The following is a 27028-nucleotide window of genomic DNA, read 5'->3' on the forward strand; positions in this document are numbered from 1 at the left end:
CTACCTGATCCCCGGTTGACTGAATCCCCAGATGCAGAACCATGGATATGAGAACCAACTGTAAACTTAAACGCAGATTTTCAACTGCTTGGGATCAGCTCCCCTCACCCTCACAAGGGTTAACTGTGATTTTAAATTCTTTCTCTCCTCCTGTAGAATCCCTTTTAAGCTATTCCAGGGAAATTACTAATATACATCCAGGTACTAAACTTCTGTGTCATGACATTTAAAATACAATAGAAATTTTTATATTTTCTCATATTTTATTGCACAGTATAAACTTGATTAAAATGCACTAAGTAACAACATGTGTTTAAATCAACACTAACTTAAAATGTTAGGTAGGAAATAGCATAACTTACTTTAATATATCCCAACTCAGTATGAAGGTGAGCAGTTTATTTCTGAAGGTTTAGATGTTTTCACTGTAGTTTATTATCAAAGCAAACAAAATATTTTGGTCTCTTTCTTCACCTTTGATTCTTTTTAATTCTTCTTCTTTAGTTCACAGTGTCACAGAAGTGTAAAATAAGACTGATAGAAACCACTCTAAAACATATGGCTTTATATACATAAAAAATTCAATAATGTTGCCACAACCCCTAATACAGAGTGATTCTTATTTATCTGCTAGTATCCAGAATAAACTTCTGTACATACTAAATTGTTCAAGTACATCTAGAGCAGTGCTTATAAAAGTGACGTCCCACTGCTACATTAATGGGCATCTCTTTGAAGACCACTTCTAATTTCAACACAATTAAGGTAGAGTTCTAAAATTTTTTGCTTTTACAACTTATCATACATCCTCAAATATTCTAAAATGCTCCAATGAGCCAAATATCTAATTTAATTTACATCTAGCTGAACATCCCTTTTGTACAGCACCAGTGGTTAAATTAAAAATGCATCTGACTAACCAAATGTTCTCTTCCTTCCATTAGTTACAGTTTGTTATTTATTTATATAACTCTGAACCCAAAACGAAAATGAAGACAACTCAGGTCAAACTCTGTCACCCTAAATAAACATTTCATTCACTTTACACTTAAATACCTAATTGTTTTCCTATAGTGTATGTTTCTCAGTAACAATGATACAATTAACTAAGCCAAAGACCAACTTCTCATCTTTGAGGATTAGGCAAGTCGGATAGGATTCTCCAGGTTTGCTTTAAAACTTTCCAGAAACCTGGTAGCCAGTTCATCATCTACCACTCGGCTGTCACTGGACATTGTGACCGTTATGAGCTGGTGTTGCTGCAGTTTGGCATTACCCTCTTCATCCTGAGTGAGCTTCAGCACAGGTCGGAATCTCCCAACAGCCAAAATGCAGGCCTGAGGAGGGTTGATCACTGCAGTAAATTCATCGATGCCAAACATCCCCAAATTGGAAATACTAGGGGAAAACAAAAAGCTCTGAAGATGGCATGTCCTTAATCAAAGAACCCTTTCCCTGAGTCATATATTTTTACTTTATTAAAAAACTGTGCCACAGAACCTTATTCCAAGTTACTCAAAGACCAAAGACAAAGAATACCATTTACAGTAGGATCAAAAAAACAAGTATCAACACACAAATATTGTATCTAATATAAACATTTATTCAGAATTGAACTCGAAGTCCTAGGCAGAGGAATATGGCAAGGAAAAGAAATAGAAGGTATGAAGACTAGAAAAAAGAAATTAAACTTTATTATTCACAGATGAACTGATTGTGTACAAAGAAAATCTAAGCCTCTATAGATAAACTAGTAAGATTAATAAATGAATTTAGCATAGTCACTAGATAATAAGTCAATATAAAAATTTATATCTATATACAAGTTGCTTTCATTAGAAAATAATACCATTTACAATAGTATACAAAATATCTAGGACTAAATCTAATGAAACATATATAAGACCTCTAAACAAAAAATTATAAAACACAACTGAAAGAAATCAAAGAACAAGTAAACAATGGTTTATACCACGCTCATTCACTGGAAGACTCAACGCTATAAGGATGTCAATTCTCCTTAAACTTAAATTGATCAAACAATTCAATGCAATCCCAATAAAAATCTGAGCAAGATTAGTGTGTGTGTGTGTGTGTGTGTGTATGAAAAATGACAAGTTGATTCTAAAATTTATTTGGAAGTACAAAGCCAGGAAAGACAATCTTGATGGTGAACAAATTTGGAAGACTTTCATTATCATATATCAAGTTACAGTTTGCTGGTATTAAGCAAGGGAAGGACAAACAGGTCAATTGAAAAGGAGAGAGAATACAGAAAAGGACCAAACACACTTGGTTACCTTCTCAATGCTACAGAGAAGTAGTAATCTTTTCAATAATTGAGGCTTAGTCCATTAATTATCCACAAAGGGGAAAAAAAGAGCATCGTGACCTTTACTTCCATATCAAAGACAAAAATCTAATTTCAGATGAATTGCAACCTACATGTGAGAAGTTACAAAGCTTCTGAAGATAACACAGAAGAATAACTTCATGACTCTGGGATAGACAATAATTCCTAGCAGAAAACAAGGAGTACTAACTATAAAGAAAAATACTGATAAATAGGATTTTATTAAAATTCAGAACTTCTGTTCATTAAAAAACACCATCAAGAAAGTTTCAAAGGCAAGGTACAAAGTGGGAAAGGTATTTCAAATAATATATATCCTATAAAAGTCTGTGTATCAGGAAAAAGGAACTACTATAAAACATTTTTAAAAATAGACACAAGACTTCAACAGGTATTTTATCCGATGAGTTACCAGATACCCAAATGGCTGACAGATAAATGAAAACAGTATTCAACATCATTAATTTGCATTTCTCTGACCACAAAGAGTACCACTATACACACCAAGATTCATTAAAATTTAAAACCTAATAATATTAAGAGTTAACAAGAATATGAAGCAACGGGAATTCTTCATACACTGTTGATGGAAGAAAAAAATGGTAGAACCATTTTGGAAAACTATCTGGCAGGATCTACCAAAGCTATAAACCCAGCAATTCTACTTTCAGGTCTATACAACAAAAATATGTACATATAGTCACCATAAGACACTAACAAAAATGTTCACGAGCACCAAACCGTAAACAACACAAATGCCCAACAGTGAAATGGACACTAGCATATTTATACAGCATACTACAGAATACTATAACGCAATAATAAATAAATGACTGCTTCACACAACTACATGCGTGGTTCACCTCACAGACATTAATGTTGAGCGAAAGAAGTCAGACACTGAAAAATATGTATTTATGTAAAGATCAAAGTTGGCAAAACAAGAACTTTGGTGATAATTTTCAGAATCATGGTTACCCTCAAGGGGGTGAGAATTAGGAAGGGTAAAGGGAGGCTTATGGGATGCAGATAATGTTTATTATCCTGCTTTGGTTGGTTACACAGCTTTCTTCACTTCATAAAACATTGCAGCTACACTCTGTGTACTGTACTGTAAGTTATAAACAAAAATAGAGCTGATAATAACTCAGGAGTCTATGTGTTAATATTTTACCCCAAAGGACCTTAAAATAAATCACAAGTAGAAAAAAAATAGTTGACGTTTATAAATCTATTGTATGTCAGACCCTGAATGTCATTCTATGAACATCTAAATGGGTTAACTAGCTAACCCTAATGGCTTCCTACTAGCTTTGATTCATATCAAAGACTAACTGTCTGAAGAACATTTTCACATATTCTCTTGTCTAAATAAAGTATGATATTTAGCTTAAATTTTTAAAGAAATGCTTCAGAAAATAAATGAAAACAGGTTAACAAGGACTTCATAAGTCTTATGTCTGATGCTACAAATAATTAAGTTTAAATTTTACCTAAAAGATCCTCCTTGGTATTCTTCAGGTAACAATTTTCCATCTCTAGCTTTCTTTGATAGAGCCTGAGAAAAATACAAACAGAGCATGACAACCAACACTACATTATATGGCTGATTTTGTCACTTAAAAATATGTTTATAGGGTACACTCTCATCTTTGATATGCCTTGACCTGACTTTATAAGAGACTATATATACACACGTGTGTGTGTGTATATATATATATATATATTTTTAATTATATATATAAAATTTTCTCTAACACACTTAAAAAAATGAGTAAGTTAGAGCACAGATAATCCAAGAAGCTATACACATGTGAATCAGAACTCTAGAAAAATCATTTCCCTTTAAAAATTCTTCAAATATTGGAATTACCTTGTACACTGTGCAGAATGTTTCAGTGGTTTTTATATATACAGTGAAATTTTCCATTTTGCCTATAAAATTTTTTCTTGTAAGACAAAGTATTAGAAGAGCCTTTCTTGTTACTCTAGTAGCTTTTAAATAAATTATTCAACGGCAACAATCTCACAACCAACGCATCGATTTTCATTTCAGTGTTTGCTTCTTTTTCACCCATAACATATATATAACTTCAAACAGTTGTTAAAAAAACAGAGAATTTTATAGTTACTTTTCAGTATTATATGCATCTTCTGTATTGTTAGTCTTTGCAACTAATTTTTAAATGTCTGTTTAACATTCTAAATACTGCACCTGCCACAATTTAGTCATTTTCCTAGTGTTGTAATTTGGTTCATTTGTTTCTTTTGAATTCCTTCATATAAGTTCTCAGAAATGGAATTACAAAGCCCTAGAAAATGAACTTTTTTTTTTGGTTCTTGATCCTATAGCTAAAACATTTCCTGTGAGCTAGTCTACCCTGCTACAAGGAACGTAAAAATGTAGTAATTTCACTACACCCTTGACAAAACTGATGTCTAAAACCTTACAGAGGGAAAGACAGATAACACTCTGAGAGCTATATGAGGAAAAGTAGTTGAATTTCCCTCTACTTGGAATTAACCACACATCTTAATTTTTATTTTTCAATGCTTCAAAAGCAAGGGGACAGAGACTGAGTCTTTACATACGAAAAATTAATGAAGAATTACTTTATGAGGGGGACAATAGAGATAAGCTACTGTCATTGGGTAGAAGATATAAATCTGGGGTTTACTTAATATTCTATATTGTATAGCTAACAAAAGGTACAATTACAATCCCCACTGAAAACTACTTAATTTTGAACCATAGATGATTTAATTTTTGAAAAATAAAACATTCTTTAAAAATCAAAAAAACGATCTCAACATATCACTGTGACTTACTGCCAAATGAATCAATTACAGATTTATATTATTTGGATATAGTTACTTACAAAACTATTTAGATCCAGAATGAAAAAAATAAGATGAATTTAGACTTGTATAGTCCTTGGAATATTACAAGTAGAGAGGACAATCTACAAATGCATTTCTCCTGCCTTAAGCAATATAATAACTTCACATGATCTGAACAAGCACGTATCACATGAACTTTAAAAGGCATTTCTCTAAAGGCAGATGATCATAACACATCCTGATGAGTTACCAGGCTACAACAAATAAAAAACATATTCATTAAAAAAAAAAAAAAAACAGATGATAAGCACACGTAATAAATACACTTTAAGAAAATCTCTATAGACCCAAAACATCAGCAGGATATTCCTGTCAACGAATTCCTAAGAGTGTGGAATAAGAATAGATTCTGATGAGGATCATTGGTTTTGAAAGTAACTAATTCTCACTGGTATTTCCCGGGAGTGTGAATGTAAAAATCAAAGCTCATGTTTCCTGAACCATCCAGTTGACAAGACATAATACAAGCTGACTAGCAAATACTTCTAAAATATATCACATGCCTTACTAATTTATTCAACAAATTTACTGGGTACTAAGGAGCTAAACTTTGCCTCTGCCTCTTAAAACTGTTGAAGCTGGCCTACTGCCTGCGTTCCGCCTATTCAATGTGATGTTTTTGGTGAGAGCTGACTCTTCCATATAGGACCCCAGGAAAAGGAAAGCGGTTTCGCTTCTGGAATACCAAGTACTTCTAGTGGTCTCGACTGTAGAGAGGAAATGAATAAACTTTTAAGAATAAAATGCTGTGAAAAGTGAGGTCTGTCCATTACCACTTTGATAGAAATATAGTTTCAGCTTTAATTTTAAAATTTATCTAAAATACCATCTCTAGAGTTGCATTATAGACTTTGGGAAACAAAGCAGCCAACTTGAACACAGCTGGCCTTAACTTGTACATGTTATTTCTGAATTTTTAAATGTTAAATGTTCTTAAAATGGGTTGCACCTGTATAAAAGCTTAAAAGTCTATATACGTAATTGATAAGCACTTGGAAATACCAAAAATATACATTACGTGCATGCACACACACGTATCTCACAGCGTGGCAGATTATGCTAACCTACCTTCACAGAGTCAGCAATCTCTGGCAGACCCTTAGCAGCAGCATCTTTGATGACTGGTGTAATTAACCCTTTATCTGTTGCCACAGCCACTGAAATGTCAATAAAGGGCAGTTGCTTTGGGCTCTCTCCATCCCAGCTTACATTAACACTCGGCATTTGCTAGAAAGCAAAAGGAGAGAAAAATGTTGCTAAAGAAGTGGCTTTAGACCAAGGTTGTTATGGAAAAATAACTAACATTATTATGTAGTTTTGAAAGGGAATACAGCTAGACTGAAGGAAATAAATAAAACTTCGATTTGAAAAAAGTGGTTTGGACCTCTATATTAAATATCTTTTATGTTTGGGAAGAATAATTAAACATACCATCCTTTTTGAAGCAAGCCTGAGGAAATTCTGATGATGTACACATGTTTTGATCTCTTTATATCATGGTTAAGAAAAGGGCTTCCTTTGTTAAACCTAATTGCTAGGAAGTATTTAACGTTTGTTAACCTTCCTGTCTCATATGATGACCGACATGATCTTGAGGAGAAGAGGGGAGGGCAGAGGGGTAGTGACATCCAACCACATTACTTCTATGGCATGAGGAAGCCTGACTTTCTAGTGCAGCCCTGGGAAATATTAGCAGGCCCTTAATAAATGACTTCCCTATTTAAGAGAGATTTCCTAGGCTTCATAAACATATGCTATATACTATATATGAGCATGTATATATTTAATATACATACAACTACACTGAGGATGAAAAAAACCGGGAGATGACTAAATGCCTGGGAACAGTATGTATTGATAATGTTGCCAGACATCACTGGAGAAAATGATGCTGAAAAACAGATATCAAAAACTAATTTCTCTTCTCAAAAATTCATTGCTTTCTGCAGAGTGAGACCCAAGCCTCCCAGCATGTCATTTAAGCATGGCAATCCACAATTTGATTCCATCCAATCTAATTTTACTCCTGACCACTCCCCTAAGATGAATTTCCACTTTACTCAGCCTTCTCATTCTTATGCTACACTCATTTCTATTTCACCATTGTTCAACTGCAATTTTCACTTCTTCTTTCAAGGCTCAACTCTTTCATTCAACAATGCCACTGTGTCAAAATAATAAAGTCCCAATCTCCCAGAAGATTTTAAATTCTTCATGGACAATGAAGTAAAAGAAAAAAACAAAACAAAACAAACAAACCCTCACAAATGAAGAACGTCTGGCAAATAAATTTAATTAGAAAGTTATGTAACAAAAACCTCTAGGATAAAGCCTAGGTTGTATTCAAAGGAAAATTCATCTTAAACTTTCTTATTAATAAAAAATAATTATAATGAATTACACATTCAAGTTTTCTAACAAGATATTTCTAACCAAAATAAACCTAGGGAAAAGAAGGAGGGAACACATAATGAAACAATGTAAAAGGAGTGATAAAGCAAATATGCAATAATAAAAGTGAGACAGTTCAGAATAAACCCAGGCATTGAGGACATTAAAATAATTATAAGAAACAAATTCAAATAACTCTAGGCTAATAAGTTTGGAAATCCAGGTGAGATGAATGATTTCCTGGGAATATGTAAATTTCTAAAATCGATTCAAGAAAAAGCTGAAAACCAAACAGCTTGATAATTATAGGGGAAAAAAATGGGAAAGCTGCCAAGGCCCCTTCCTTAAAATAGCACTAGGCTCCGATAGTTTTACTGGTGAATTCTATAAAACTTCAAGAAATACAAATCTTTGTAATACTGAAACAAGCACAGAGAAAGGAAAGGGAAAAACACAACCAAATTCATTTTATGAAGCAAATGATTTAGAAAAAAGAAAAGTCTGAAAAAGCAAGCACACAATTTAAATTACAATTACTTATGGTTTCTGATACAAAATTATAAAATGAAATCTTAACAAATAGTTAATGGACCACTAGAGACTCACTTGAAGAAGGCAAGAATGATTCATAATTAGAAGATTGTTAATATAAATCAAAATATTATTTGGTCCAAAGAGAAAAAACATACGAACACTGAGATACCAAACGACTGAAAAGGCATGCCTTTAAAATTCTCTATAGTTGTACTCTCCAAGAACTAAAAATAAACTCCTTATAAAAATACTTTAAATACAGCATTTAGTAAGCAGTGATGCAGAAAATAGCGTAGTTATAGAAAGAAGGCATGACAGCAAATGGTGCTGAGCAGGGATTCAGGAAGCCTGGGCTTTGGATTTACATCTCCAGTCGGACACCTCGCTGAACTGCAGGCTCTGACATTCACCTGCCTTCCTGCCACCCCACTGGGACACTATGAGGTTTCCTGAACTTAATTTGTCCAAAACTGAAGTCTAGATTCCCTGCCTCAAACCTGCTCCTCTCCCAGTCTTAGCACATGGGAAATTCCATTCCTTCCACTACTTGGACCAAAACCCTTGTCCTTCTTTCTCTCACATTCCACATCCAATCCACCAGCAAACCCTGGTGGTTCTGCCTTGAAACGTAACCACTTCCACCCTTGCCTCTCCGCAAGCTGTGTTCCACACAACCGCCGCAGCAGGCTCTCCTTTTTCTTTTTAAAGTTTTAAGTCAGATCATGTTAATCCTTCGCTCAAAACCCTCCAAAGACTTCCTTCTCATTTGTCATAAAATTCCTCCTCCTTCCCATGGTCACCAAGGCCTCGTGTACTTCGGGACCCCCTTAGCCCCTCTCCCTCTTCTTTTATGTTTAATCTCATCTCTTACCCTCCTAGTCTCACTAATTCCACTCCAGGCACACTTCATCCCCAGCACCATGTCTCTGGGTGACACGATCCACTCCTCACAGCCTCTGTGTTTGCTGTTCCCTCTGCCTGGAGCATCTTCTACCACATCTCTACATGGTTTTCTCCCTCTCTTTCCACAGGACTTGTCTCAATTATCATCCTGCCAGAGAAGCCTTCCTTGGCTAACTTTTGAAAATAACACCTCTAGTTCTTCTGTTCCCTTAACCTGCTTTCTTTTTCTCCTCAGCACTTTCACTATCTGACATATATATTTGTTTGCCTCTCCCAACTAGAATATAAGCCCCATGAGAGCAGAAAATATGTAGGCTTTTGCTCACTATTATATCTCTAGTATTTAGCACATGCTAGGGGATCAATTAGTATTTGTGGAATAAATGGTCTTTATTCTGCTGTAATTAGTTGTAAACCTTTGTGATTCTCAGTTTCTCCATCTGCAAAACTGAGTGAGATTAAATAACAATATTTTTAACATTAAAATTGTAAAATTTTTGTCACTTAAAAATAAGAGTTCTATTTATTATCTAAAATCCCAAGATGTGAGACTACTTTGGAAGCCAAAATTATATGGGGTTTGCTACTTACTTTAAGGGTAACAGCTGCTGCCTTGATGATAAAATCGTTTACTGATACTTTGATGTCATCTGAAAGAAAAACAAGTGTATTAAAATTAATGTTCATAATAAAACTTTTAAATTAACCATTATGATTTCAAACTTTTAAATTATGGACTGCACTGACAAACAATGATAAAAAATATTACAGGTTTTGTTCGCTTAGTCATGGTTCCTCTGAGTAGAAAAACTTGCATTATATGAGGTCCTGGATTAATATTAACCATGAATATAAAAGTTTTCTCCTGATCCTGATTTACAGTTCTTTTAAACTGCTCAGATAGCATACACAAGAACTTAAAAGACACATGACAACCATAATCAGAGAGAAAAGATCCAAGTCCCATGTCTTGAAAAAGACAAATGGTCTGTCCATGGCATATATAGTCAGGAAGTTTACAAGATGATTCATTTTCTTCCCACATCCTTTTCAAACGTCCGTATATTGTGTATTCTTTATAATACATGGATTATATTAGAACAGTGGTAGCGGTAGTCACTTTAAAGAAACAAATTTTAAATAGCGTTCAGAGCAGGGATGTTCAGAAATTTCTTCTTACTAACAAAGTGTACAATCAAAAAATTTAAGATCACTGCATTAAATAAGAGCTGCTTTTTAACTTAACAAAACAGGATATAGCAAATGCCAAAGATGAAGCAATGCTGGCGTGGGTCTTAATGCAATGAATAAAATGAGGTTCTCTGTCTAGTTTTATGGTGAATCCATTTAAATCAATTTCCTTCCAGTATAATGTTTTAAGATAAAGCTGGGGTCCCCTCCCTTCCCAAAGAGCTGATCTTAATGAAGCATTTGGTTTATACCTCTGCTTTTCCCAGTGCGTATGAAAGTGTTGAAAATGTAAACTACATTTGATTCTTTATTGCAACGGCTTCTATAAAAAGACTTTAAGATGGTATCTAGTCAGTTGATGGTATGTGGTAGGATACACAAATCCTGTTACTCTACTATGATGGAATTTTACATGAATGATATCTCATTCCAAAGGCATGCTAAGATTTCAGAAAGGGATTAGATGTATTACCATAAACCTAAATACTGTCAAACTGTCATGGTAACTGTCAGCTGCTCTTCTAATACACAGCTCTTACAATTCAGATTTCCTGAAACACAAGCATTTTTGTTTGTTTAAAACTCCTCTGGGAGCAGAAAAACAAACGGATTTCCAGTGCTTAGAGACTTAATGATACCCACATACAGAAAATTTGGTCTGCATAAATTCAAATATGCAGACAGAATATTTTATGAACACACTCTGCTTACCTCTCATGCCTCCCTCTGCCTCCTTCTCACTTTACCTACTATCCATAGGTGTCCACAGTGAAGACTTCCCAAACCATTTACCAGCTGATGGTTTCCAAATCTACTGCCCAAGTCCATAGGCCTCACTTAAAATTCCCTGCCCTCATCATACTCCTACATTTGACCACTTTCTTCATCTTGAAACATGTTCTCTTTCTGATTTCTGTGTCACAGACTCTCCTGGTTTTATTCCACTCTCTGCTTACTTACTTTCAGTCCCTTTCTCTCAATGTTGACATCTCGCCAGGTGAGAACTTTCAGTTTGATACCATTTATATGATAATGATTCCTCCAAATTCTATCTTGAATCCTGGTGTATCTGGAGCTTCAGACTCATACACCCTCTTTCTCACATGACATTTTCTACTTACGTGTCTGATAGGCATCTCAAATCTAATATGTGCAAAGGATATTTTTTTCAAGTTCCTTTATTTTAAAATAAAATTTAAAACTTACAGAAAAGTTTTTTTTGCTTTTTTTTTTTGTGGACATTTTCAAACATACAGAAAGACCATTGGTAACATTTATTAAGAAGAGAGTAGGAAATACATTGTGAGGGAATATCAAATATTCTCCTTTGCATACTGTTACAAAACAAAGTGTGGAACATACTTATAGAATGTTATATACTATAACCTTTAATGTGGGCCCTTTGAAGACTCATCAAAAAATCCCTAATTAAAAGGACATACCAAACCTGGTCCATGCAAAGATACTACACTAATCCATACCTCCAATGAAATAGTACTGTTTCCTGCCTCATGAGAGGAAGGAATCAGGAAAATTATTCCCACAATAACCTCTATATCATAACTAGCAAGTATGATTTGAAACCTGTAAGGGGAGCTTTCAGGGTTAACTTTTTGAACATTGATCACTCTGTCTAAAACAGCTTTCCACTTAGTTCCTTGGACTATTAAAATCTGTCAGGTTTGAAAGCCTGTACCTATACTGATTTTTCAGTTCTGCTTTCACTTAGGATGCAGAAAGCCACAAGAGAAAGTTGTGCCCATCCAAATAGGGTGGGAGGAAAAGCAACATAAACTACAAAATCATAACTTTCTTGAGCTTATTAGGGAGCTGAGGTTACATCTAAGCGTTACAATTATGTCTAACATTTATAATTAGAGTTCCAAGGAGAAAACACATGAAGCAGAAGATATAGTTAAAAATAACTGTATCTGGGAGTTTTCCAAAATTAATGAAAGACAACAAACCACAAATCCAAGAAGCTGAGAGAAACCCAGACAGGATAAATGCAATAGGGAAAAAACAAAAAACAAAAAACAAAAAACAAAAAATGTTAGGCATATAATAGTCAAGCTGCTATTGGAGAAAATCTTGAAGGCAACCAGAGAGAAAGAAAACATTATATACAGGGAAACACAGATTAAGAATGGCAGCAGATATTCTGCAAGTCAGAAGATAATGGAATGGTATCTTTAAGTAAAAATACTGGGGGGAAAAAACTTATTTACTCAAAATTTTATACCCAGCAAAAGTATCTTTCAAAAATGAAGGAGACACACCCATTAGAATGACTACTATCAAAATCACAGAAATAACAAGTGTTAGTGAGGATACAGAGCAACTGGGACCCTGATTTGCATTGATGATAAGAATGTAAAATGATGCAGCCACAACAGAAAACAGTATGTGAGTTCCTCAAAAAGTTAGAGTTAGAATTACCATATGATTCAGCAGTAACACTTCTGGGGATACAACCACAAGATCTGAAAGTAGAGATATTTGTACATCCATGTTCACAGAAGCATATTCATAAAAATCAAAAGATGGAAGCAACCAACTGTCCATTGACAGATAAATGAATACATAGAATGTGGAATATACATAAAATGGAATATCTTTCAGTCTTAAAATGGATGAAAATTCTAACATATGCTCATTGTGAATGAACCTTGAGAACAATATGCTACGTGAAATAAGCCTGTCACAAAAGGACAAGTACTGTATGAGTCCACTCAAATGAGATACAGAGTGGTCAAATTCACACAGAGAGTACAATAGTGGCTGCTCGAGGCTGAGGGGAAAGGGGAACAGGGAGTTACTGTTTAACAGGTATAGTGCTTCAGTTTTACACAATGAAGAGTTTTGTGAACATGCATGGTGGCAATGGCTGCACAACAATATGAATGTACTTAATACCACAGAACTGTATATGTAAAAATGGTTAAGATGGTAAATTTTATGTTATGTATATTTCACCAGAATTCATAATTCAAGGGATGGAAAAAAATGAAGGAGAAATAGACTTTTCCAGACAAAAACTGAAAGAATTTTTTGCCAGCCAACCTGTACCACAAGAAACATTAAGAAAGTTCTTCAGGCAGAAGTATGATAGCAGATAGCTAGCACTCTGGTTCTGTACAAAGAAATGAAGAATGATGAAACTGGTAAAAATACATACAAGTATAAAAAGACATTTTTCCCCTCATTTTTAAAACTTTAAAATATAGTTGATTTGCTAAAGTAAAAAAAAATTATACATATATTCTGCTGACATCATATGTAGAAGTAAAGCATAAGAATAACAGCATAAAGGATGAGGGAGGGAATACAGGCATACTGTAAGGTGCTTACATTATACATGAGGTGGTGCAATAAAAATATGAAGGTAGATGTGATAAAGAATTATACTGTAAACCCTAAAGGAACCACAAAAATAAACAAACATGAATAAATAAATAATGAGAGAGGAGAGAGAGTAAAAAGAAATAAAATGGAATCATAAATAATCCAAAATGAGATAAGAAACAGGAAAAACAGGAAGAATGATGGGACAAAAACAAAGGACAATAAATGGTACAAAAGAAAATTTTACAAAGGAAAAACAAAGAACAAATCATTAAATGTGAATAGTTTAAATCTTAATAAAAAGAAACCACAGGATTGGATTAAAAAAGTGAGAACCAATTATATGCTGTCTGCAAGGAACCATCTAAATACAGGCATACCTCATTTTATCGTGCTTTGCTTTACTGCCCTTTGCAGATATTGTGATGGGGTTTTTTTGTTTTTGTTTTTTTTAACAAATTGAAGGTTTGTGGCAACGCTGCTTCAAGGAAGTCTACTGGTGCCATTTTCCCAACAGCATTTGCTCGCTTCATGTCTCTGTGTCATATTTTGGTGATCCTCTCAATATTTCAAACTTTTTCATTATTACTATATTTGTTATGGTGATCTGAGATCAGTGATCTTTGATGTTACTATTGTAATTGTTTTGGGGTGCCACGAACCACACACATAGAAGGTGAACTTAATTGATAAATATTTGCGTGTGTTCTGACTGCTCCACTGACTGGCTGTTCCCCTGTCTCTCTCCCTTTCCTCAGGTCTCTTTATTCCCTGAGATTCAACAATGTTGAAATTAGGCCAATTAATAACCATACAATGGCCTCTAAGTGTTCAAGTGAAAGGAAGAGTCACACATCTCTCACTTTAAATCAAGAGCAAAAAGTGATCAAGCTTCGTGAGGAAGGCATGTTGAAAGGCAAGGTAGGCCGAAAGCTAGGCCTCTAGTGCTGAACAATTAGCCAAGTTGCAAATGAATGCAAAGGAAAAGTTCTTGAAGGAAATTAAAAGTGCTGCTCCAGAGAACACATGAATGATAACAAAGCAAAACAGCCCTACTGCTGATAGGAAGAAAGTCTGAGTAGTCTGGATAGAAGATCAAACCAGCCACAACATTCCCTTAAGCCAAAGCCCGATCCAGAGCGAGGCCCTAACTCTTCAATTCTGTGAAGGCTGAGAGAGGTGAGGAAGCTGCAGAGGAAAGTTTGAAGCCAGCAGAGGTTGGTTCATGAGGTTTAAGGAAAGAGCCATCTCTATAACATAAAAGTGCAGGGTGAAGCAGTAAGTGCTGATGTAGAAGCTGTAGCAAGTTATCCAGAGGATCTAGCTAAGAACATTAAGGAAGATGGCTACATTAAACCACAGATTTTCAATGTAGATGAAACAGCCTTCTATTGAAAGATGTCATCTAGGACTTCATAGCTAGAGAAAGTCAGTGCTGGCCTCAAAACTTCAAAGGATAGGCTGACTCTCCGGTTAGGCAGCTGGTGACTTTAAGTTGAAGCCAGGGCTCATTTACCATTCTGAAAATCCTAGGGCCCTTAAGAATTATGCTAAATCTACTCCGTCTGTGCTCTATATATAAATGGAACAAAAAAGCCTGTATAACAGCATACAGTTTACATACTGTTTACAAAACAGTTTACTGAATATTTTAAGTTCCCTGTGGACACCTACTGCTCAGAAAAAAGATTCATCTTAAAATATGATTGCTCGCTGACAATGCACCACATCACCCAAGAGCTCTGACGGAGATGTACAACAAGATTAATGTTGTTTTCATGCCTGCTAACAATCCATTATGCAGCCCGTGGATCAAACATAATTTCGACTTTCAAGTCCTTGTAAGAAATACATTTCATAAGGCTATAGCTGCCATATATAGTGATTCCTCTGATGGACTTGGGCAAAGTAGGTTGAAAAACTTTGGAAAGGATTCACTATTCTAGCTGCCATTAAGAACATTTGTAATTCATGGAAAGAGGTCAAAATATCAACATTAGCAGGAGTTTGGAAGTTGATTCCAATCCTCATGAATGACTTTGAGGGGTTCAAGACTTCAGTGGAGGAAATAACTGCAGATGTGGAAGAAACAGCAAGAAAACTAGAATTAGAAGTAGAACCTGAAGATATGATTGAATTGCTGTAATCTCATGATAAAACTTGAACAGATGAGGAGTTGCTTCTTACTGATAAGGAAGGAAAGTGGTTTCTTGAGATGGAATCTACTGGTGAAGATGCTGTGAAGACTGTAGAAATGACAACAAAGGATTCAGAATATTACATAAACTTAGTTGATAAGCAGCAGCAGGGTTTGAGAAGATTGACTCCGCTTTTGAAAGAAGCTCCACTGTGGACAAAATGCTATCAAACAGCATCGCTGCTACATAGAGTCGTTTGTGAGAGGAGAGTCAGTCAATCAATGTAGCAAACTTCACTGCTGTCTTATTCTTTTAAAAATGCCCACAGCCACCCCACCCTTCAGCAACTCCCACCCTGATCAGTCCACAGCACTCAACATCAAGGCAAGACCCTCCACCAGCTGAAGGCTCAGATGGTGGTTAGCATTTTTAGCAATAAAGTATTGTTAGACATAATGCTACAGCACACTTAACAGACTATAGTATAGTGTAACATTACTTTTATATGCACGGGAAACCCCCCCCCAAAAAGTGTGACTTGCTTTATTGAAATATTTGCTTTATTGTGGTGGTCTGGAACTGAACTCATGATATCTGTGAGGCATAAAGATACACATACATTCAGAGTAAAAAGATCTAAAAAGACATAATATAAAAACACTAACCAGAGAAATCTGGAATGCCTATACAAATATCAGGCAAAGGAGGTTTGAGGATACGGAATATTATACCAGGAACAGACAGGACATAACATGATGGGTCTATTCACCAAGAAAACATAAAAATCCTAAATGTGTATATGCCTAATAACAGACCTTCAAAATACACGAAGCAAAAACTGATAAAAACTAAGAGGGGAAACAGAGAAATTTACAATTATAATTAAGGATTTTAACGCTTGTCTTTCAAGAATTAATAAAACAAAGAGACAGGAAATCAGTAAGTTTACAGAAGGTAAGAACAATAGTATCAACCAACTTCACCTAACCAACATTCATAAAACACTCCTCAAAAGTAGGACACACATTCTTTTCAAGGACACTAACCTTTGTGCTCCATTGCCTGTGCTTAGTTGTGCTGGCTCTGCATCTTTGTAAAAGAATATTGCCTATAGCCTGAAATATACATAATAGCCCTTTCTCAATGCTCTGCAGGCAGAGGCTTGAACTTTAAAGGTGTAACACTTTTCCATTCACATAGAGATAAAAAGTTGCAGAGCAGAAAGCAATTGCCTTGTTGGAGGTTTACAGGAACATTGTGACCAGACCCACCCTGGCACTGTAGAACAAAGGATTCCAGCACCAAAAAGACTGCAACAACCAGTCACATCCCCTACCCTTTTAGTATAAAAGAAGCCTGAATTCTAACTCGGGTAAGATGGTTCTTTGGGACACAGTCTGCCATCTTCTTGGTCTGCTGACTTTCTGAATAAAGTGCTATTACTTGCCCTAACATCTCGTCTCTCAATTTATTGGCCTGTTGTGCAGTGAGCAGTATGAGCTTGGACCAGGTAACATTATGACTATAAAATAAATCTCAACAAACTTAAAAAGATTTAAATCATACAAAGTGTCTCCTCTAAACACAGTGGAGTTAAACTAGAAATCATAAAAGAAAGAAAACTGAAAAGTCCCTAAATATTTGGAAATTAAACTTATACTTCTAAATAACTGATTAATCAAAAAAGAAATCACAAGGGAAATTCGAAAACATCTTGAACTGAGTAGGAAGGAAAATAAAACATGCCAAAATTTATGGGATACAGCTGAAGCACTGCTTAAAGGGAACTTAAAATTAAAAGTATCATATGCTTACGTTAGAAATAAAGTTTATTATATTATATTGACATCGATTTTCACCTTAAGAAACTAGGGAAAAAAAGGGCAAATTAAACCCAAAGCAAATAGAAAAAATGAAATAATAAAGATGAGAGTAAAAATCAATAAAAACAAAATTATAGAAATAGAAAAAGTTAGTAAAATCAAATAACTGATTCTTTAAAGAGATCAATAAAATTGATAAACCTCTAGCCAGACTGACCAAGAAAGTTAGAAGACAAATTACTAATATAAAAAATGGTAATCTCATCTCCTTTACAGTCATCCCTCCGTATCCGAGGGGAACTGGTTTCAGGACATGCCTTGGATACCAAAATCCGAGAATGTTCAAGTCCCTTGCATGAAATGGTGTAGTATTTGCATATAACCTACATGCATCCTCCCGTAAACTTTAAATCTCTAGAATACTAGTAATAGTTAATATGATGTAAATGCTATGTAAATATTTACCAGTGCATGGCAAATTCAAGTTCTGCTTTAACAGCTTTCAGGAATTAAAAAAAAATATGGTTGGTTTAATTCACAGATGCAGAAGCTGTGAATATGAATGGCCAACTGTATACACAGATGTGAAAAGTGTAATAAGGTAATACGATCAACTTAATGCCAATAAATTTGATAACTTAGAAGACATAAACAAATTCCTTGAAAAACACAAACTACCAAAGGTCATTCAGGAAAAAATAATAACTCTTAATCTATTTTAAAAGTTGAATTTGTAGTTAAAAATCCCCATAAAGAAAATGGCATTCCTAAAAAGCTTCATTGGTAAATTCTACCGAACAATTAAAAAACAAGTAAAAAAAAAAAAAAAAAAAAAAAAAAAAACAAGTAAAACCAATTCTACTCAAACTCTTCCAGAAAATAAAGGAGTAAGAAACATTTCCCAACTTATTCTGTGATAACAAACCCAGTAAAAAAAAACTCAATAAAAGAAAAACGACAGACCAATATTTCTCATGTGCACAGGTGTAAAGATTCTTAGCTAAATTTTAGAAAATGGGATCAAGCAATATATCAGAAAAGTTTTAATGATTAAATGAATTTTAATCTCACTCACTAATGAGGAATCACTCATGTAAACAAAGGTGATTCAACATGAAATCAACCAATGTAATTCATCATATTAACAAGGAAAGAAAAGATTACTTCAAAAGATACAGAAAAAGTATTTGAAAAAACTTAACATCCATTCATGCTTAAAATTCTTGGCGAATTAGGAATACAAATTTCTTCAACATGAAGAAGAGAATCTTCCAAAAAATCAACAGCTAATGTTAAAGACTGAATGCCTTCCCCCAAGATCAAGAACAAGGCAAGAATGTTTGCTTTTATCACATACTGATCACTGTAACAGAGGTCCTAGACTGTGCAATAAGGCAAGAAAATGAAATAAAGCCATACAGATTGGAAGGAAAAAAATAAAACATCAGATCATTCTAAAAATTTATATGTCTCTCAGCAACCTTAGTTTTAATAGATTTGGAGAAGGAACATTACAAATTTAATAACATGAAAGTACATTTTGAAGAGGAACTAAAAGTTAAAATGTATAAAGAGTGATATCTAAGATATATTTACAATCTAAAACATTCTTAAATCAGTTTTGGATTTTATACTTTCTAAAATGTTAAGAACTGCTTCTTCAGATATCGTACCAAAAAGTATGACGTATTCAATACTATATAACCAATTTATTATAGGAAAAGAGAACCAATTCTCTTCTAGGGCTAAAATATGCCCAGATGATGAAACTGATGGAAAAAGCTACACAATGTACATTTCATAAATAAAAGATCTCATAATAGTTAGTTTAGCATGTGTATTACATTAAATAAACTCAACTTTACTAACCTCTGACCAGATTTTGCCTAACTTTTAAAACAGCTCCAAGGTCACAGTCAGTAGTAGCATATGCATGAGGTACAGTACGTTTAGATTCAGTTAACCTCTTGGCAATAACTCTTCTAATATTGCTAGTAGGGATTTCAGTGAACGTGCCCTGCAAAGAATAACATGTCCGTTAAACCATAAATAGAATTGGAAAAAACAAGCAAACAAACTGTAACTGAAATCCAGTCTCAATGACCTAACTTATGAAAATAAAAATTAATACAGTAAAACTGTTATGAAAAATTCTTAGTATAAGAAGAAATATAAGAAATCTGAGGAATTTTAACTTTATAGTATATGACTGTAGAAAAAAAGCAGAAAAATTCATGTTTCAGTTGTGAATGGAACATCTATGTTACCATGTTTAAGATGATTAAAAAGAAATGTACCAAATCATGAATTAACCCCTCATGGGTGTGCTTATTGAGATATCACCTACAAGCCTGTAAGTAGCTTCTGTTACAAACATCACTTCTTAATAAAACTCAAAGCAATCAATAAATCAACAACTACAGGCAATTTTTACTTGTAAAAATGGCATACATGAGAAAAAGGTAATTCAAAATACTAGATAATCTGCCAAATTATTTCTATTTTGGTTTGTAATTAAAAATAAAAAATCACATGAGCATCTTATTTCCAAGAAACTCATAAAGTATGAATGGGATAATAAAATCTTCCTGTAACTTTACTGTAGCTTTTCCATTCTGTTCCTTGAACCTCTAACAAAAATATGATGGACCTTAAATTATGTCTAATTCCTTCTTTGTCCTTCACTCCATTCTGGGACTGGATTACAATCACTTAGGATAATACAAATCAGCCAAAAGTACAGCTGACTTCTTTTTTTATAAATGCTTTCTGTGGGAATTAAACATCTTATGTTAGCAAAATACTTGATCAAATAAAATAAATGCTGTCTACATACTGTAAGAATTTTAAAGGTTTATCTTTCAAATTTGAATAACTTACTTTTTAAAGAAATAAGATTTGATTACTCATAAACTTTTGTGTATGTAGTCACGAATCATTAATGTACATTTAAAAAATCTGTTTCTCATGAAACTTGTACTGTTTTTAATTCTTTTAAAATACTATATTGGAATGTATTTCTCCATCAGAAAAAGCAGTGTAGGTTTATTTATTTATTTTTTTCAGTGCCCATTCAGCTTTATAACAAACCTGATTATCTTGCATTTCTTCTGATGGGAAGCAAATGACATAAAAGGTACTAAGAAAGGGAGACAGAGAGGCAAAATGGAGTAATTTGAAAACAAAAAAGGGCTATTACATGTATCCAAGAAGTAAAGAATGATTAGCGATACAATCTCTATAGTTATTCACAGTAAGACTATCAACTCCCTTAGTCAAAAAATAAAGCATATGCACAAAAGGGAGCTGGTATCAGCTACCAATTATTAGTATTACACCCAAGAAAAAAAAGATATGAAAGGTATCACGATTATAGAGCATATACATGGCACTGACATTGTGGAACTTGTGGCAAATTTAAATTGAATCATAATTCTATTTGGAAGTTATTAGCACTGTACAAACAAATCTGGTTTATGGAAATGTGCAAAACAAAACATTTAGAGAATTTTTGTCTTCATCACTTTGAGCTACTACTATAATGGACTGGTAAAAGAACTCATGAAACATAGAGCAATGGTTCTTATTTTCTCTCTCGCTTAAATCTGAAAAATAAAAATCTACTCAGATGACATTACCGCTACATTAGGCTGTCCAGGAGTTGATACTGGAGGGATCATTGGCCGGGGATAAGATGGCCTGGCTGTGGCCTGTGGGGGTAAAGACGCTGTGGGAATGGTTGGCGGGGCTGGGGTGGGTCTGGATTCAGTGATCTTGCCCATCTGTTTCAACTGGACCAGTTTGAGAGCATCCCTGGAGATAAGAAGGGAGTTAGATAACCATGATTAGCAACCAGGAATATAAGAACGTTCAGAAAATGGAGGCCAGATGTGAAGGGAAAATAAAGAAATACACTGATGTCAAGGCTACAATGCAAAACGATTTGAGCTAGACAAGAAAATCTTGTCTCTTACCTGTTCTACTGATTCATATTTGTCCAATGGCTACAATATTTGCACATTTTTAAAATAAAACAACAAACAGATTTTATCAAAGTATTGGGTGTAGACAGTTATTTTTTAAAGGAAAATCAGTCTTTTTTTCTGGGGGCAGTGTCTTTTGGTAGATGAGCAATTCATAAATTAAGCTATACCCTCATTCATGGTATTTGTGAAATAATTTTCATATAGCATTCAGAAAGTGTCAAGCTTACTGTACCTATGACTTTCATTAGAATATTTACTAAAGCATTGTTTATCCTGGTACAAATTAGCTTGTTTATGGCCAGGAAATCATACCTCAAATGCTATCAGCACAATCTAATGTAATAAACCGAAGCCATAGCAGCATTTAGAATGAAAAATAACTAAACAAGTAACAGACTTGCCTTTGTATTACTCTGCAAAACAAAGGTGTCTTTGTTTATTACAAGGATATAATTAGACTACTATTCAAACTCTCAATCCATTCGAAGTTACAGTGGTATAAAGTCATGTACTTCCTTAAACAAAACAGTTTTTTCAAAAATTTTAATCTGACAATTCTAAAGTACTTAAAAATGTTTTAAATCTAAAAATTTTTTTTAATGAAAAAGGTTTTACATAGTCTAAAAACAACTTCAGGGTAACACAAATCTAAAGGCAAATTATATTTTTAAAATTTCTTAAACCCAGTTAATGATTTGATATTATCACATACTAGGCAGAACTCTGAGATGGCCCCAATATTCCTGTTCCTGGTGTACATACCCCATATAATCTCTCTTGAGTGTGGGTGGGCCTGTGAATATGATGGATGTCACTGCCATGATTAGGTTACATTACATGACAAAGGTGATGGATTTTGTAGACATAATTAAGGTCCCAAAGCAGCTGACACTGAGTTAATCAAAAGGCAAACTATTCTGAAAGGGTCAGACATATCAGATAAGTTCTTTAAAAGGAACAGGGAATTCCTAAAAGAAGAAATTTGAATGGCGATTCTCCTGCTTGCATTGGAGAAGCAAACAGGCATTTATGAACTGTCTATGGAGGTGACCTCGTGGCAAAGACCTGAAGGAGGCCTCCAGGAGGTGACAGCAATCCTTGGATGACAGCAAGCAAGAAAACAGGGCTCAGACTCCTACTACCCCAAGGAACTGAATTCTGCCAACAACCATGTGAACCTGGAAGAGGACTCCAACCTTCAGATGAGACCCTAGCCCTGGCTGACACCTTGATTTCAGCCTTGTGAGACCATGAGCTGGAAACCCAGTCATGCTGGACCAGGACTTCTGACCCACAGCACTGTTAGATAATAAGTGGGTGTTGTTTTAAGCTACTAAGTTTGTTGCAATTTGTCATGCAGCAATAGAAAATTGACACAGGCAGGAATGCTCTAGCTTGGGGAGGCATCATGGGAGGGATCTCCCAATGTGTACTGGTACATTTTTAAGGAAGGAGAGTCTATGATTTTTATATCAGGTCCAGAAAGGGATACATGAACTTAAGTGCAAGTAAGTTACTTGTTTCAAAATTAAAGAGCTGACATTTAAGATAAGAGGTCAGACTGACAAAGAAATCTTAAAGGTTGTATCATCCTTGATCTTTAATTACTGAAAGAGGGAATAGAAGTGGAAAAGTGAGCCTCTTGTGTATGTACTGTGGTTATGTTAATGTAATCTTACACCAGCCATGTGAGGGAGGTATTATTATTCCCACTTTATAAATGAGTAAGTAGGTTCAAAGAGGTTAAATTCCATTTCTAAGTCAGTAGTTCTCAAGCACCTACTCTACTCTAGGTGTTGAAAATATAATGTTAAAACACTTCCCAACAAGGAGTGTTATTCTATAGGAGAGTCATACATTAAGCAAGTAAACAAATGAACAGATAGTGAAGAAAATAAAGCAGAGTAATGAGATTGAGAGTCATGAGTGAGAGGAGGTGTTACTTTAAAACAGGGCGGTCAGGGAAGGACTGAAGAAATAATATTTCTGTGGACGGACATGAAGGAGCAAGTCTCAAGAACAGCTGGGAAAAGCATGTTTCTAGGCAGAGAACAGCAAGTGTAAAGGCAGGGAAATTAGGGCTTCTAAGAACAGAAGGAAGCCCAGCGTAGAAGGAGGGCAGTGAACAAAGTGGAGAGGGTTTAAAGGTGAAGCTGAAGAGGTAGGCAGCTAGGAGCTGCCAGGGCTGGGACCAAACCTGGGTATGGCCAACTCCAAAGCCTGTGTATTTCCTACTACCTTTCTAATACCTGTGTAGAGTATGCCAATTAAACTAGGCAGAGTCGGAACAATTTTTTCTCAGAAGAAAAGGCTAGAATAGAAAGAATTAAATGAGCATATCTCAGATTAACAGCAATTCTGTGACTGAATGAAGAATAGTTATCTACCCAGTCTGAAGTAGCTAAAAGTAGGACCTCCAGACAAAGGCCCTTCACCTACCACACAAAAAGTAACAGGAACATAACTAGAGGCAAGCCTGGTTCTCCAAGGGTGAGCCACAAACCTGATGGTAACGGCAGAAAGACTGAGTGTCCTGGGGAATGAGCTTATGTGCTCTTAAGGCTTTTTAACAGCAAGCTTACTCCTATTTGGAAGTTAATTTTAAATTTACTTATGATATTTCTAACCCAAAGCACCATTTTTCCAGTTAATTGTTATAATATTTACATGTGAAGTAAATGACTGCCCTACAATTCCTGGGGATTTATGTCATGAGTCAAAACCTTGGCCACATAGATAAAAGTGTGAGCACTGATATAAGATAAGGCCTTTTGTTTTAGAAAAATACCTTTAACAAAGGATATTTCACGTTTAAGAGCTGTTACAGTCTAACATTACTAGTCCCCTTTCATCATATAAGGTAATTAAATACATCTCTCTAACAAAATCTATTATTAATCTGGGTTTTAAAGTTTAGCATCAGAATGGCATATACAAAACACACTGATTTCTTTATACAGGGATCACTAGTGTACCCGCAGTAATCGGTTAAAAACAAACAAACCAACAAACAACAACAACAGAAAACAATGAACACTTGAGGAGACTAAAAAAATCTAAAATAATGCCTGAATACATTCTACTTTAAAAAAGGTTGGTCACACTAAATAGACATATTCTTATTTCACTATCAGCATTACTATTACTTACTATTTTTATCAAGAAAAGGCAGTTTAGGTTCATCCCTGAAAGTAAGTAGGAGTCATGAATCATAAACAAGCAGAAAAGCAATTCTGGCCATGGGCTCACAGTAAACTTTTATTGCTGATTTTACACTTATATACCTCATAAAGTATGAATGTTAATTATTGTTTAATAACAGCCAATAATTTAGTTTCTGTAATGCAGAGAAAGATTTTTAATGATTTCTGTCCATTAAGTAATTAATCAGTCTAAGCTTGAAGAATCAGGTAGATATTAAAAGCTATAAAAATTAGAGAAAAACTGATACACCATTCACTTCTGCTTTGGGCATTCACTTAAGGCAGAACCTTCTCTACCAGATCCCTTAAGTCATTTGGGTGTGCTACGAATTAGTTTTAAAAAGAAGTATCACTGAAAACATACTAGACATGACTGTCATGCCTACTATATTTGTGATGCTGTGATACGAACACAAACATTAGCTACAAGTATGACTTAAGACGTAGATATGCCAAAGAAGTTAGGCTATAGGCCAAGAACCTCCAACAGTGTCCCTGGCACTTGTTTTCCTAAAACAGTTACATGTACAGGCAAAGCAAAGTCTACATGCTTTTGCACAACATATACTCTGAGCAATATGCTTGCTTTCATGAAACATTAAAATAGCAACCATGACACTTATGGTTTTCTTCATAAATACAATGGGTCAGAGACACCTCCTCAGCTCTTGCAACTGACTTTTCTACTTGCACTTTTAGTTGACAAGGTAAGAAGGAAGGATGTCTCTCATTATTTCAAGAATGTGTGCTAAGGTATTTGGGGCACAGCTTATGCTGAAGGCTGCAATTTGTCAGTCTTACCAGAAGATGACATTTCTGTAGATGACACGAGGACAAATTTTTTTCCCAAAGCTCACCTCAGTGTTTAACTTAAAACAAGGTATCTTTAGTAGTATACAAAGTAAATATTCTCAATAATGCATGCTTTAAGGATCCATTTTCCTCATGAAATCTTTTGTAATATGTCATATTTTAAAGACCGAAGGGTCTTTATAGTAGGGAGTTAAAGGGCAGGGAAAGGACTGGGTAATAGGCAGACAAAGATAGCAAAGATATCAAAATCGTAACTCTGTAATAGTGCTTCCTTAGGGTATCCAACAAGATAACACCATTCTGTCCTCCTTAGGAGATGTCAGACTACTATGATAACTTTCAACTTGGGTTTAAAAAAGATACTTGTTCATCGTATATGTATTAAGCACATACGGAAAGAGAAGGGAAAGAAAAAGAAAACTCTACTTCTTTACCCCACTGCTGTCACACCACTGATTTGCCCTCTAAACGGTCACTAATCACCAACTTCAAGAGCCTTTTCTCAGAGCCCTTCCTCCTTGACTTATATCCATCTCCTAGATATCCTCCAATACAGAAATTTTTGCCTTCTAAAATGTTTACCTACTGATGATCTCAACTGTAACTATCACTTTATCAAACCTTCCTCTCTAGTACCAAACTATCTCCCAAGATGCATCTTCACCTCACTGATTCTAATATCTGGAATCTGGTTTGTCAGCACTGACAATAAGCTTCAAACCAAACACATTAGTTATTCCACCAAGACAAATGCTTCTGCAAATCCCTTATTTCTATTTATGGGGCCAAAATGTCATCACCTGGAACAGAATCCCAAGTTCCTCCCTTGACTCATTGCTATCCTGGTCTGTGCTCTACATTCTATCCTTTACAGGCTTCTGGATTTTCTCCTTATAATGCTGTATCCATCAGTGATCTCTCTTTTAGGTTCCTACCCACATTTGAGTATTCATTCTCTCTTAGCTAGACTACTTTATGAGCCTATTAATTTATCTCCTTACCTCAAGTCTTTTTCTGCTCCAATTTATCTTTCACAAATTTGCAAAATTGATCTTTCTAAGTTACATCTATGATTATTTTACATTTCATCAAATCTTCAACAATTAATGAATTAAATATAGACTCTTTATCTTATCCCTCAGATATATATGGGTAAGTCTACCATGTTATAAAGAAAGTTGTTTTCTCCCATTTTTACAGACAGAGACTTTTTCATAAGGTATGGACTGGTAGAAGATTAACAAAATTAAGATACAAGTAGTATATACTAAATAAGGATTAATGTGGGGAAAAAACTAGGCTTAACTACCTATCAGGATTCTTTATTTTAATTTTTTATGGCTAAGTGAAACTTTTAAGTCTTTTAATTAAAAATCCACAGTCCAGGATGTTGTGTTTCAGCCAGGGGTCAGAACAGCTGATTTCCAACTCATGTGAGTATGTTGGC

The 27028-nt window shown here is 34.7% G+C and overlaps 1 protein-coding gene across 1 annotated transcript in view; it reads right to left on the reverse strand.

The window, feature by feature from the left end:
- Positions 1–243: 243 nt before the first annotated feature.
- The window catches only part of PDHX (pyruvate dehydrogenase complex component X), a 75715-nt gene continuing 48930 nt past the window's right edge, over positions 244–27028 (reverse strand). The window contains exons 6-11 of the mRNA XM_004264000.4: positions 21218–21392; positions 19449–19596; positions 9674–9732; positions 6323–6481; positions 3847–3911; positions 244–1398 (exon numbers count right to left, since the gene is read on the reverse strand). Of these exons, the coding sequence (XP_004264048.1) occupies positions 1140–1398; positions 3847–3911; positions 6323–6481; positions 9674–9732; positions 19449–19596; positions 21218–21392 (865 nt within the window). The 3' untranslated portion in view covers positions 244–1139. The remainder of the gene's footprint in view (positions 1399–3846; positions 3912–6322; positions 6482–9673; positions 9733–19448; positions 19597–21217; positions 21393–27028) is intronic.

This window comes from Orcinus orca, chromosome 8 (genome assembly GCF_937001465.1).
Source record: "Orcinus orca chromosome 8, mOrcOrc1.1, whole genome shotgun sequence".
NCBI classification, from domain to species: Eukaryota; Metazoa; Chordata; class Mammalia; order Artiodactyla; family Delphinidae; genus Orcinus; species Orcinus orca.